This window comes from Gouania willdenowi, chromosome 20, assembly GCF_900634775.1.
Source record: "Gouania willdenowi chromosome 20, fGouWil2.1, whole genome shotgun sequence".
Lineage (NCBI taxonomy): Eukaryota > Metazoa > Chordata > Actinopteri > Blenniiformes > Gobiesocidae > Gouania > Gouania willdenowi.
This window is the reverse complement of record NC_041063.1, coordinates 12,884,070-12,898,234: the sequence shown is the minus strand read 5'-3', so window position 1 is coordinate 12,898,234 and position 14,165 is coordinate 12,884,070. Positions and strand designations below refer to the sequence as shown.

The following is a 14,165-nucleotide window of genomic DNA, read 5'->3' as shown; positions in this document are numbered from 1 at the left end:
GCCACAAAAATGACAAAAAACTAAAATCATCCAAACTCAAAGTAAGGCTATAGCAAGGCATATTTTTTCATAAAAAAAAAAAAAAAAAAGACATCATTAGACCCTTAAAACTACTGCAATATAATGCACAAACTTAAACTGTGCTAAGAAAGCAGTAAGGCACAAAAAATGACAAAATACTAAAATCACCCAAAATCAAACGTAAGGCTATAGCAAGGCATTTTTTTTTTCAATTAAAAAAAAAAAAAAAAATTTAAAAATTGAGTTAAGACCATCATTAGACCCTTAAAACTACTGCAAATATAATGCACAAACTTAACTGGGCTAAGAAGCACTAAAGCACAAAAAATGACAAAAAACAAAAAATCACCCAAAATCAAAAGTAAGGCTATATTACTTTTTAATTACTTTTTAATATTACAAAATCAAAAGTAAGGCTATATTTAGAAATATTTTTTCAAATATTTCTAAAAAAAAAATTGAGTTAGGACCATCATTAGACCCTTAAAACTACTGCAAATATAATGCACAAACTTAAACTGTGCTAAGAAAGCAGTAAGGCACAAAAAACGACAAAAAACTAAAATCACCCAAAATCAAAAGTAAGGCTTTTTTTTTTTGAAATTTCAAAAAAAAAAAAAAAAATTGAGTTAGGACCCTCAATAGACTCTAAAAACCACTGCAAATATAATGCACATACTTAAACTGTGCTAAGAAAGCAGTAAGGCACTAAAATAATAAAATTGAGGAAAAACCATTATTAGACCCTAAAAACTACTAAAATATAATGCACATACTTGAAACGAGCTAAGAAAGCAGTAAGGCACAATGTTAAAAATGTAAAATCACCCAAAATTGGAGGGAAGGCATACAGTGTATACACAGCGCTTTGCTTTTCCCACATTTCATCATGTTACAGCCTTATTCCAAAAAGGATTCAATTATTTTTCCTCAAAATTCTACACATAACACTCCATATTGACATGAAAAACATTTTTTTTAAATATTTGCAAATTTATTAGAAATAAATAATGAAAATATAACATGTATATAAGTATTCACAGTCTTTGTTGTGGCACCTTTGGCAACAATTACGGCCTCAAGTCTTTTGGAATATGAAGCCACAAGCATGGCACATCTGTGGCCACTTTGGGTCATTCCTCTTTACAGAACCTCACGAGCTCCATCAGGTTGGATGGGGAGCTTCGGTGCACAGCCATTTTCAGATCCCTCCTGAGATGTTCAATGGGATTCAAGTCTGGGCTCTGGTTGGGCCACTCTAGAACATTCACAGAATTGTCCTGAAGCCACTCCTTGGCTGTGTGCTTAGGGTCGTTGTCCTGTTGAAAGATAAACCGTCGCCCCAGTCTGAGGTCAAGAGCGCTCTGGACCAGGTTTTCTTCCAGGATGTTTCTATACATTACTGCATTCATTTTTCCCTCTATCTTGACTAGTCTACCGGTTCCTGCTGCTGAAAAACATCCCCACAGCATGATGCTGCCACCACCATGCTTCACTGTAGGGATGGTATTGGCCAGGTTCTGAGCAGTGCCTGGGGTCATCCAAACATTCACGCCAAAGAGTTCAATCTTTGTCTCATCAGACCAGAGAATTTTGTTTCTCATGGTCTGAGAATCTTTCAGGTGCCTTTTGGCAAACTCCAGGCGGGCTGCCATTTGGCTTCCGTTTGGCCACTCTACCATACAGGCCTGATTGGTGGAGTGCTGCATTGATGGTCGTCCTGCTGGAAGGTTCTCCTCTCTCCACAGGGGAACCCTGGAGCTCTGTCAGAGTGACCATCGTGTTGTTAGTCACCTCCCTCACTAAAGCCCTTCTTCCCCGATCACTCAGTTTAGAGGGACGGCCAGCTCTAGGAAGAGTCCTGGTGTTTCCAAACTTTTTCCATTTACAGATGATGGAGGCCACTGTGCTCATTGGGACTTTTAAAGCATCAGAAATGTTTCCGTACCCTTCCCCAGACCTGTGCCTTGAGACAATCCTGTCTCAGAGGTCTACAGACAATTCCTTTGACTTCATGCTTGTTCTGTGGTCTGACATACACTGTTAACTGTGGGACCTAATATAAACTGGTGTGTGCCTTTCCAAATCTTGTCCAATCAACTGAATTTACCACAGGTGGACTCCAATTAGGCTGTAGAAACATCTCAAGGATGATCAGTGGAAACAGAATGCACCTCAGCTCAATTTTGAGCTTGTTCTCAAAGGCTGTGAATACTTATGTACAAGTGATTTCTTTGTTTTTTCTTTTTAATAATTTTGCCAAAAATCTCAAACAAATGTTTTTAAGTTGTCATTATGGGGTATTATGTGTAGAATTCTGAGGAAAAAAGTGAATTTAATCCCTTTTGGAATAAGGCTGTAACATGATGAAATGTGGGAAAAGCGAAGCGCTGTCAATGCTTTCCGTATAAAATTACTACAAATATAATGCACATACTTAAAATGGGCTAAGAAAGCAGTGAGGCACAAAAAATGACAAAAAACAAAAATCACCCAAAATTGAAGGTAAGGCTATAGCGAGGCATATTTTTTGAAAATTTGAAGAAAAAAAACAAAACAAATTCAGTTAAGACCATCATTAGACCCTAAAAACTAATGCAATTATCATGCACATACTAAGCAGGGCTGAGAAAGCAGTAAGGCACAAAACAGGCTAAAAATTAAAAAAAGACTATATAAGGCATATTTTTCAAAAAAAAATTTGAGTTAAGACCATCTATAGACCCTAAAAACTACTACAAATAAAATGCACATACTTATAATGGGCTGAGAAAGCAGTAAGGCACAAACTATACAAAAGCTTATACTGAAGCTACAGTGGTATGCAAAAGTTTGGGCACCCTTGTAAATGTTCATGATTTTCCTTAATAAATAATTGGTTGTTTGGATAACAAATTCCAGTTAAATTTATCATATAGGAGACAAACACAGTGATATTTGAGAAGTGAAATAAAGTTTATTCGATTTACAGAAAGTGTGCTAGAATTATTTAAACAGAATTAGGCATGTGCATAAGTTTAGGCACCCTTGCATCTTATTGATTTTAATACTCTTAGCACTAATTATTGGAACTCAAAATTGTTTTGGTAACCTCAGTGATCCTTGATCTCCATACACAGGTGAATCCAATCATGAGTCAGGGTATTTAAGTAGGAAAATTCTAGGTGTTTCCTCTTTGCATCTTCTCTGATTAGTGGCAACATGGGAGCCTCAAAACACCTCTCAAATGACCTGAAAACAAAGATTATTCAACATCATGGTTTAGGGGAGGGATACAAAAAGCTATCCCAGCGATTTAAGCTTTCAGTTTCAACTGTGAGGAACATTGTGAGGAATTGGAAGACCACAGGCACAGTTCTAGTTAAGGCCCGAAGTGGAAGACCAAGAAAGATCTCCGAAAGGCAGCGGCGCAGGATGGTGAGAACAGTCACAGTCAACCCGCAGACCAGCTCCAAAGACCTACAACATCAGCTTGCTGCAGATGGTGTCACTGTGCATCGTTCCACTATTCAGCGCACTTTACACAAGGAGATGCTGTATGGAAGAGTAATGCGGAAAAAGCCTTTTCTCTGCACACGCCACAAACGGGGTCCCTTGAGGTATGCTAAAGCACATTTGGACAAGCCAGCTTCATTTTGGAACAAGGTGCTGTGGACTGATGAAACTAAAATAGAGTTATTTGGGCATAACCAGGGGCGTTATGCATGGCGGAAAAAGAACACAGCATTCCAAGAAAAGCACTTGCTACCTACAGTAAAGTTTGGTGGTGGTTCCATCATGCTGTGGGGCTGTGTGTCCAGTGCAGGCACTGGGAATCTTGTTAAAGTTGAGGGGCGCATGGATTCCTCTCAATATCAGCAGATTCTGGAGAACAATGTCCAGGAATCAGTGACAAAGTTGAAGTTGCGCCGGGGCTGGATCTTTCAACAAGACAATGATCCTAAACACTGCTCAAAATCTACTAAGGCATTCATGCAGAGGAACAAGTACAACATCCTGGAATGGCCGTCTCAGTCCCCAGACCTGAATATTATTGAAAATGTATGGTGTGCTTTAAAACGGGCGGTCCATGCTCGGAAACCATCAAACCTGACTGAACTAGAGATGATCTGCAGAGAAGAATGGTCCAAAATACCTCCCACCAGAATCCAGACCCTAAGATCAAGGATCACTGAGGTTACCAAAACAATTTTGAGTTCCAATAATTAGTGCTAAGAGTATTAAAATCAATAAGATGCAAGGGTGCCTAAACTTATGCACATGCCTAATTCTGTTTAAATAATTCTAGCACACTTTCTGTAAATCGAATAAACTTTATTTCAATTCTCAAATATCACTGTGTTTGTCTCCTATATGATAAATTTAACTGGAATTTGTTATCCAAACAACCAATTATTTATTAAGGAAAATCATGAACATTTACAAGGGTGCCCAAACTTTTGCATACCACTGTATATAGTAAGGCTTTTTTTTTATTTTAAAAAATAAAAAATTTGAGTTAGGATCATCATTAGACCCTAAAAACTACTGCAAATATCATTCACATACTTAAACAGGGCTCAGAATACAGTAAGGTGCGAAAAATGAAGTAAATCGACCAACTCAACTGCCTGATGACGACGCCCCAAAGCATTATGAAACGTTCTGCTACAGCCAAACCAAAACATATTTTTTCATACCGTGACATAACCACGACAATATCCAGGCACTTTTTATACCGCGGTATTGCGATATTGTCAATACCGTGACATTCCTAGTCGTCATCCTTCAATTTGTGATTTCTCTCAACTTTTCTTTGGAGCTGCTACCCCAATTTCCACCGGATGTGTAACTGCTGCATATCTGCTGCAGTTCCAAAGGATCATTTCGTTATCGTGAGCCCAATCATGTCTATCGTATTGTTTGGTGATGTCTGTCTATTATCCCACCCAGAGTAAATACATTTGGTTTTGGGTCAACAGCCGTAAAAACACTGGATGAGTGTTTTCACTTGAGGCTTAGGCTTGGAATGAGTTGTATTCATTTATTTATTCACTTAAAAATACATATATTCAGAAATGATTCAAACTTCTATGAAGCAAGTATTCATTACTTAATCTTGTTGTGAATTGGAAACCATCGATAATATAATTACCACTTTGATGACACTTGTTCTAGACCTACAGTAAGTAGAGCTCTGTTTACAGAAGTTAACATTCTCACTCAGTGGGATTTTGACAAACCACAATAAATCTGGTATAAACTTTGTTATTTGGACTTGGAAAGTGGAACCTGATCTTGGGGTCAAATCTACTGAACTCTACGGGAGTGTGTGAGACTCCGCCTACAAACAAGGGCTGCATAAAAACAGCCCTAACACAGTTCTGACAGATGTTTGATCGACTACAGGATGGGAGGACTCACACAGCTCTGTTTGCTGGGACTTGTTTGTACAACCTTGGTAAGACAAAGCTTTAAAGTGATATTTCTGTCAAATGCAAAAATTCTGCCAGCGGCGACACATTTGACTTTATCTAAATGTTTCTAAACATTTGTGTAAAGCTGGTGGGTTTTACTTGCTTGTTTGACAAACAGAATTGAACTCTTCATGTCAACGACCTTTCTGGGAATATAGTTTACCTAAGCTGTTTTAATTGATTTAATGTTTTATGGTTTGAACTTGGCTTATGCTTTGTTTTTTTTAGTGGTGTACAGGTGACATGGCACCAGTTGACCCTCCTCAACCACCTCAGGTACGGTAAAAGCAAACCCTCAAAGAAAAGGAATGCTTAAATTCTACAGCGTCAAGAAAATTATGTAAAAAACGTTTTACATCTTGGCAAACTTTACAATTAGGAAAGTTGGACAAATATGGACACACTTCCTTCTGTGGTTTAAAGTTTTCAACCAAAAGCAATATTCTACATTTTATAAATAGATAAGATTAAGTGAAAAAAATAAAATTTTTATTTTCTATCTCTGAAAGACAATAAATTGAAAAAGTGTCCTATGAACAGTGACACTATTTTAGTGCAACATTTCTGTAAATAAATGTGAACATACCAATATAAATGAATAAGTGTCTCCAATAGTGCTTTTTGTAAACAAAAACTAGGGTCTTTCTCACCAGTGACACCATTATAGTGCAATATTCCAGTAAATACATGTTCAAAAATGATCTTTTATTGAATGAAAAACCCAGTAAATTTTGAAATGTGTATTTTAATGAATCCTTATTTTTTAATCAAAAAGTAGCATTAGCAATATTCATTAAAAAGTAGACCATAAATACTTGCAATCAAGCATTTCCCTATAGAAATTGTACATCAAAGCATCCTCTGAGTTAATAGTAGAAGTTTACGTAGCTCTTATCTCAGGGTGAAATTTGTAATATACAGTAGAAAGTCAAAGCCTCAGAAAATATAATGAATGAATGTGGAATTCTGCTGTTTGCACTGAGTTATTCTGTGTTCAGACTAGACGCCCGTATCGCCACGGGATGCTCACTCTTCTACAGAACCATGTAGGCTTTCCAACAATCACACCAACAGATGGAAAAGTCGAACAGGTAAGAAACTCACCAACATATTAGATATAACTGGATTTTAAAAGCTAAATAAAGAGACATTTTGTGAAACTATTTCCAATGATTTTTTTTCAGGTTAATTCTACATAAAGGAGAATAATAGTAATGCAGCAGACGAAGCAATTCCAACAAACAATCCATGAACTCCAAAAAAAATAATCATATATGCTGTTGAGAGAGAAAAGCTTTATTTTCCAACATTCTTGGTGAAAGATAACTTGAAATCATTTATCTCCAAAAATAGTCAGAGCACTTGATAATTTATTCACCATGCGTCAAAACACACGGGAACACTCGGGTCAATTTAGACAACACAGGAGTCAAGCAGGTAATGGTGGAAAGAACAGGTTGACACAAGCTTTGGGCTCACAGACGACAGCTTTTCAGGAGGAAACGGAGCAGAAATTCTGACTTTAACGACGTCACGAAGACTAAATTCACAAGTACCACTTTCAATTCTGGGGTCAGGCTCTTTTCTTTCTATCACATATGTTTCTTCCACCTGAAAAGTCCTGACAGGGATAACACTTGACACTTCATGAAAAACACAACATAAATCCAGTTTTTGTTCGTTTCTTCTTTTGTTTTTAAAAAAAAAAAAAACATGTATGCAATTTAATGTGGAAAACCTTATTTCACTATCAAGGATGTTAGGGAGGATGCACATGGACAACCAATGAGAGAACACAAACTAACTGGAAGCTGAGATTATAAAAAATGATTTTTAGACTAAAGAAAAGTGGGTTTTTGTGCAGCTTGTGGGCTGAGCCCGTAGATAATTTAGTCTAACACACAAATGCATTTAAAAAGAAGTTTCTGATGGTGTTGTGGGATAACATTTGAACAATTTGTTTGTTTTCTTAAATCATTATTTTCATGTCATTTGACAAGTTTGTCACTCCATTTGTACTCGTCTAAGTGTAAAACATTTATTATTTCTAATGTTAGAAAAGTGATATGATGGGAGTAAAAATCAAAGGGTGAATATGAAAAACAGTTAATGGATGTAATCATCAGGCAAACTACAACAGCACTACATTCTTTAACAGAAAAGTTATTCTGCATGTTATTTGTTTTCAGAAAGTGGAGTGATCCAGACTACAAGCAAATTCCACTTCAGGTGACGGTGAAGATTCTCTCCATCAGTAAGGCCACTTGATACAAAAATGAGGACCACAGCATATCGCTTTTTGTCCAAAGGTCTTTGCAGAGAGTCTTCATTGTCACAACTATGGAGAAGTTAAAAAAACAAAACAAAACAAGGCTTTAAGTTTCTGAATAAACAGCCTGATGGATGGTTGGTTGTTTGTTTGTCTGGAGGTTGATGTTTTCCACTTCACCACCACAGAGGGAAAGCTCAGTCTACATGGTGCCCACCTGCAGTGCTGCAGAGGGCGCATCCACACACAAGGCCTCAATCGCTATTTAAAACACGCACGTCAAACAACCCTCTGCGATTGGCTCATAACCATCTTGGAAAAATAGACATTTTCACAGAAGTTGTAAATCATATATTTAAGCCTCTGAGTCTGTTTTCAAACAAGTTAGTCCAGAGAAGTTGCACCACACACAACTGCTGCTCCCAGTACAATCCACAAAGGCCAACTCTTTGCCTTTATATGCAGCTGCAGTGTGATGATACATTTGGCTGAATTAGAGGAAATCTGTTCTACTCGTTCCTCTGCTTTCAGCCCCGTCAGACAGTCTTTCAGCTTTGATGACCACATGTATGTGAAATATGTTGCTGATCTATTTAAATTGAATGCCATTGAATGTGCTGCAGCTCTATTGTAGTGTGCCTGTGTGTGTGTGTGTGTGTGTGTGTGCGTGTGTGTGTGTGTGTGTAACCAGTGTGTGATGGTGGCAGCACGAGCACAGTCAGGATTGCAGTCCACACAGTTGGAGCTCAGCTTTCTTAAAGGGCTGAGCAGGACTGTGCTGAGAGGCCATGGGGGGGAGGGGCTTGTGGCTCTATTTGTCCCCCAGTATGGCGTACTGGTTGTCGAGCTGCAGGTGCTGCATGGCAGCGGCGCCGGTCTCCTCTCTACCACGAGTCCTGTGTTTAACAACCTCAAAGGTCTTCTCCATTTCCCTGTCTCTGGAACACACACATCACATCAGTCCAACACTGGAGCCTTGTCTACAATAAAAACCATTAGCTAAATCTAGACTCACTTGCGCGTTTCCACATGTTTGGCTGTTGCGAGCAGAGAAGGGAACTGTGTGTCACTGAAAATTTCTGGAGGGCCCTGGGTGGGGCCCCGCTTGGTGGTGGTAAGACGAGCTCCAGGAGGACGATAAACTCCAGGAGGTTTGGCCTCAGGCACCTCCTCATCCTCTGGAGAAGATTAAGAGGAACAACAACTCGTTATAATACAGATCAACTCTACCAAAGAGAGATTTGACAAGTTCATCAACACGTTTAAAGAATGCAAACATTAAACTTCCAAAATGTGCTTCAAGAGTTTCTGATCAATCTGTAAATTCAGCACAACTCACCAATGGGTGCAGCAGCAGCTACAGCAGCAGCAGAAGGAGGGGGAGCTCCTCCTGACTTGTTCCAAGGCCCAGACACTTTGTCTCCACTCACCAAAATGATCTCTCCATCCTCACCAACCTCCTCCTTCTCATACTCCTCCTCCTCTCTCTCATCACTGCAATTCACAACAGAAAACTAGTCACAGTGTGTTGGTCTCCAAATACAGCAGCACATGGTTGAGTGGAGTGATATCTAAACATGTGAAATGTATGAACATGATCATCCTAATTACTATTGGAAAGTAGGACTGGCCAATATATCGAGATTCAAGATATATCGACTTTTCTGTTTGAATATAGAAAATGACAATATTGCCGATATTGAGACAAACATTTTTTTCTTAACTTGTTTTATGTATACAATCACAAATAACATCATAGTATTAAATATTATTCATAGAATACAGTCAAACAGTCCTTTACAAGTGTTTCATAATTCTGATTATTTACAGCTTATTTTGTATGAAAATACTCGTTTTAGGAGTAGCTGTGTTCACTACTTCTCAGAACAGCAGAAAAATCACAGTTTTCTGAGTGAGTCTTAACCCAGAGTTTCCCCTAAACGAACCACACTACAGAAGTCACTCACATGTTCTGTCCCTTACAGGAGAAAAACACTGAAGTGGAATTTTTCATCAGCAAATTTAATCAAGAATTGTCTGTGTAGTAAGATAGAATTGTTTTTTTATTGCCGAGTACATTTGCATATACGAGGAATTTGTCGTGGTGTATTAGTGGGAAAGAAAAAGCATGGCTAAAATAAGTACCTAAATAAAAAAATATGAGAAACAATTTACAATATATACAGTAGAATTAAAAAAGAAAACATACATATACATATATATATATATATACATAATATAAAAAACAAAGAGACAGTCATCAACATCCCCCACCAGATTGGTTGTGATTAAAACTCACAACCTTTCCCTAAATGTCCTAAATTTAAGAACTTAGATGAATACATAAAAATATATCATTACATCAGAATATAAAATTACTAACTATCTTAAGCGATTTCTAAGAAAAATTGTACCCTTTGAAGATACCTCGAAAAGAGTAACAAAAAAAAAAAAAAAAAAAAAAAAAAACCAGAGCAAGGCCAATAACTCCGGGACAAATTATCACGCGCTTCTCATTTTCGAACTCCATCAAGGTATCGATACCCTGAAGCCATACACCAAATTTAGTTATCCTATCTTAAACAGTTTCTGAGAAAAGCTGTTCCCTTTAACTCGGACAGACGGACGGACAAAGCTCAAACATATATCCCCCTTCCACATTTTGTGGTGGGGGATAATAATAAAAAACAATGTACAAAGTGTTTCTAAAGACAAGTGAGCGTTACTGTGACGCATATTAAACAGTTACAACCTTCACATTACTGTGATGTTTTCTGACTGTGAGGCTGATGAGAGTCTGTTATGTGGGGGGAGGGGAGGAGGGCAGGGACATTGTTCATGAGGCTGACAGCTGAGGGGAAGAAATTGTTCTTGTGGCGAGAGGTTTTGGTCTTGATGAACCGCAGCCTCTTATCAGAGGGGCGGGTCACAAACTGTCCATATGCACCGCAGGGTGAGAGGGGTCGGCCACGATCTTACGTGCACACCTCAGAGTCCTATAGCGTCTATCACTGTTTTGAGAAAAAATATCGAGATACGAGTTTTGGTCCACATCGCCCAGCCCTACTGGAAAGCTGCAATGACTTGATACATCAGCTTTTTACTAAAACTCCTGATTTGAAGGCATCACTAAGTGCTGGTGAATCTACGATGCTACAAATCCTCCTAAAGAACACTGGAAATCATTCGGCAAGTAAATGGTTTCAAATAGTTAAATACACACACACAAACTTGTAATAAATGGTTTTCATATGTTACTTCAATGAGGCATTGATCCAACATTTGTAGATGAGATACTAAAGTTAAAGGATCGTCAGATATTCTGTTTCAAAATTTCCAGATATCGTTTGGGTAATAGGGCAATAGAGTCAACTACTGTTCTAAATTTATCTTTATGCTTCAGACGATTTACAGAAGGGAGGGGTTACCCTGACAACACGTGGGATTACATTGTGAGAAATTTGACATCTGTTTGCTCAGCCTGCGAGACATCCAGCCACCTGTTTTATGGTAAATAAATGGATATACAGGATATTAAGCTCAAAGCATGTGAGGATTTAGTCTGTGTCATAAAACTAATTCCATTTCAGTTTGCACTAAATCAAATCCAACACATCTATGGTTACATAGCACAAGATTTTGAATATGATTATCAGCAAATATGGACATATGTCTGTTTTTTTTTACACTTTCCAGACATTCAGTCACATGTTTTCAGGGTAAAGTAGCGTTTACATGTGTGATGCATGTTAGGGCATTTTCATGCCATGTTGGAGCTGGAATGAGGGGAGACAGAAAAAAAAAAGAGTTCACATCAATCTTTCCATTTCAGAACATGGACTTCACATTTTTCCTCAATTACGAAAAATCAGACTCCCTAAATGAGAATATTTACCTGACCGTCAGTCCAAATTAGGATTATTTGACTTACCTTATTTGAAGGGCCTGGAGCCTGAGACCGCTGTAATCCACTTCTTTCTGCTCAAATTCTTTCCATTCCTCGTCCTCCTTGGCAAAAAGAAAAATAACTAAAGTACAGTAATGAAAAACATATTTACAATTCTACGTTAGTCTGCGTCAAGCCAGTCCAATAAGTGTCTGCTGTTTTAACTCTTGGGTCAAAAGATTCAGATGGACTGTCAACCATTGATTAAATTTAATTAAAATATAATTAAAACAATTTGGTGATGTGGCAACAAGCATTACAGTAAATAGTAGCTTAATCACCATGGAGATTATTCTCACACTTCCTTAATGTCAGGATTTTAGAGCTACAATGACTGTTGTTCCTCATTGATAAGAAAGGTTTGCTACAATTGGGTTTGATTTTAAAACTGGGATGTAAAATGTGAGTAATACTGGTTTCATGCCCGAATGCAGAATCATGAAATTTATTGAGAAAAATTAACAATATTTACGTGTTAGAGGAAAATTACCTGTTATTTGGTAGAATGAAGACATATATTAATGACTGTGCGGTTATAACAGGAGGAGTAATGTGGAATATGTATAAATGTTGATATATGTATGAATGTGAGTGTTGGTCATGGTCGGGAGGGGCCGATGGCGCACTATGGCAGCCTCGCTTCCGTCAGTCCAGGGCAGCTGTGGCTACAATAGTAGCTTACCACCACTAAGTGTGGGGTGAAAGATTAATGATTTAATTCAGTAAAGCGCTTTGAATGTGTATGATAAAGCGCTATATATAATCCAATGCATTATTATTGTTGTTATTATATAAATTGTGGAGTCAGTGGAAAAAATGTTCCAGAAAGGCTCTATTCACGTGTCGTGTCCCATTTTGAGTCCCCGGTGTGTCACAGGAAACCATATGCTATATGCTAGCTACCAGCGCGTTCTACGTTCGCCTTAACACACACACAATATGAACACATGATTAAAACCTGCTGAACTGGGATTGTAAGGCAGCTACGTTTCACCGTGTTACCAGAACACCGGTGTTTTACAAATGTTGGATAGTGAGGTAAAAGTTGGCACCTTTTCGATCTGAGCGTCTTGGTTCTCGTTCTTGGCCGACTTTTCCTTCTCCTTCTTGATCTTTTTCACAACCACCGATGTTTGTGCCGCCGCTGCAGCCGGTTCCTTTCCCTTTCCTTTCTCTTTCTTCTTCTTTTTGTCTCGTTTGGCAAAGAAGTCGTCCAGGCTCTTTTCCGTTGGTACGTCCGCCATTTTCCCGGAGCGGACGTATGAAGCTAACGAAGACGTGACAGGCGTTAAAAGTGTCTCTGGTAGAGGACGACAGCGGAGGAGACCAGTACAGGTCACACACAGAGTCCTGAGGCCGACAGCAGCGGTCCGGTTACAGGCTGAAAGAGAATAGTCCGTCCTGGATTTCAGCCCGGTTCCGTCAGCCGGCCCGTCAGCCACGCCATGCACTGACGATCTGCACCATGAACCGGAAGCACTTCTGTTCTAACCCGGAAATAATGAAGAAGAAGAAAAATATTTTTATTCCAGAGTCTGGTTTATGTTTGTTTATATATATATATAATTTAATTAAATTTAAATTTAATAATTTGATACATTTTAACAGCAGGTTGAGTTCGGACACATTTTGCAATGTCATTTTGAACTAAATTAGTACATTTGAAAAAGTAGACAAGCTAGTAAGTAACTAAGAGCAGTTGAGTTTATTTTCAATGGTCATATGATCTATGGTGTACACAATAAGGTTTTAAGTTTCTTTTATTATTTGATTTATTACCCATACAGCTGTAATTTAATATATATATATATATATATATATGATAAAAACATTTTTTTGATTTAATTTAAGGTGTTTTAGACAAAACCACAACACATTAAAAAAAGACCAAGCATTAAGAAAATTATTTGAGAAAATAGATAAAAGCGATGAAAACTGTTTAGCACAACTTTAAGTCAGTAATTAAATAGATATAAAACAACCGAGAGTAAAAAGAAACATTAAAATTTATTATACATTAGATTTGATTTGATTTTCTTTAACATCACCATATTTTTCAACATGGAAAGGACTCTAAAATAAAATTTGTATATACATATTGCAGTGTTACCACTTACCATTCCTGTTCTTTCACAGTTCAAGCGAGAGCACTGCCATTCCTGATTCTCTCTGTATACTGTGTAGACTTTTTTCCACCTTTTTTGTAATGCAGCCTACATTTTTCAATTAAATAATAAAAAAAAAATATATATGGTAAAAGTCATTCAAAGTTTTTTGTGTTTTAACTGTTAAAATAAACTAAATTCTTACTTAAATGTATCATAAAGAACAGTAAGTAAGAAAACTGATAAAATGTCTTTTTTTTAATTTATTTATTCAGCCACATTTCAGTCAGTCCGTCCAGTTTTTAGCATCTATGCCCTTTTCCTTTGAAAATGTAATTTTCTTATAAATAATTTCTGATTTTTACCCG

The 14,165-nt window shown here is 37.6% G+C and overlaps 1 protein-coding gene across 2 annotated transcripts; it reads right to left on the bottom strand.

Annotated features, from left to right (window-relative positions):
* Positions 1–8,330: 8,330 nt before the first annotated feature.
* On the bottom strand, positions 8,331–13,173 carry cdv3 (carnitine deficiency-associated gene expressed in ventricle 3). 2 transcript variants are annotated; one of them, XM_028434964.1, is made up of 5 exons: positions 12,745–13,173; positions 11,678–11,754; positions 9,086–9,240; positions 8,762–8,924; positions 8,331–8,684 (listed from the first exon to the last, which is right to left on the bottom strand). In XM_028434964.1, the coding sequence occupies exons 1-5, from the start codon at positions 12,934–12,936 to the stop codon at positions 8,558–8,560; spliced, it is 714 nt and encodes a 237-aa protein (XP_028290765.1). In that variant the 5' UTR covers positions 12,937–13,173; the 3' UTR covers positions 8,331–8,557. The 2 variants fall into 2 exon arrangements, with proteins under 2 accessions (XP_028290765.1, XP_028290766.1); XM_028434965.1 differs by having other exon boundaries at positions 11,678–11,751.
* Positions 13,174–14,165: the final 992 nt, after the last annotated feature.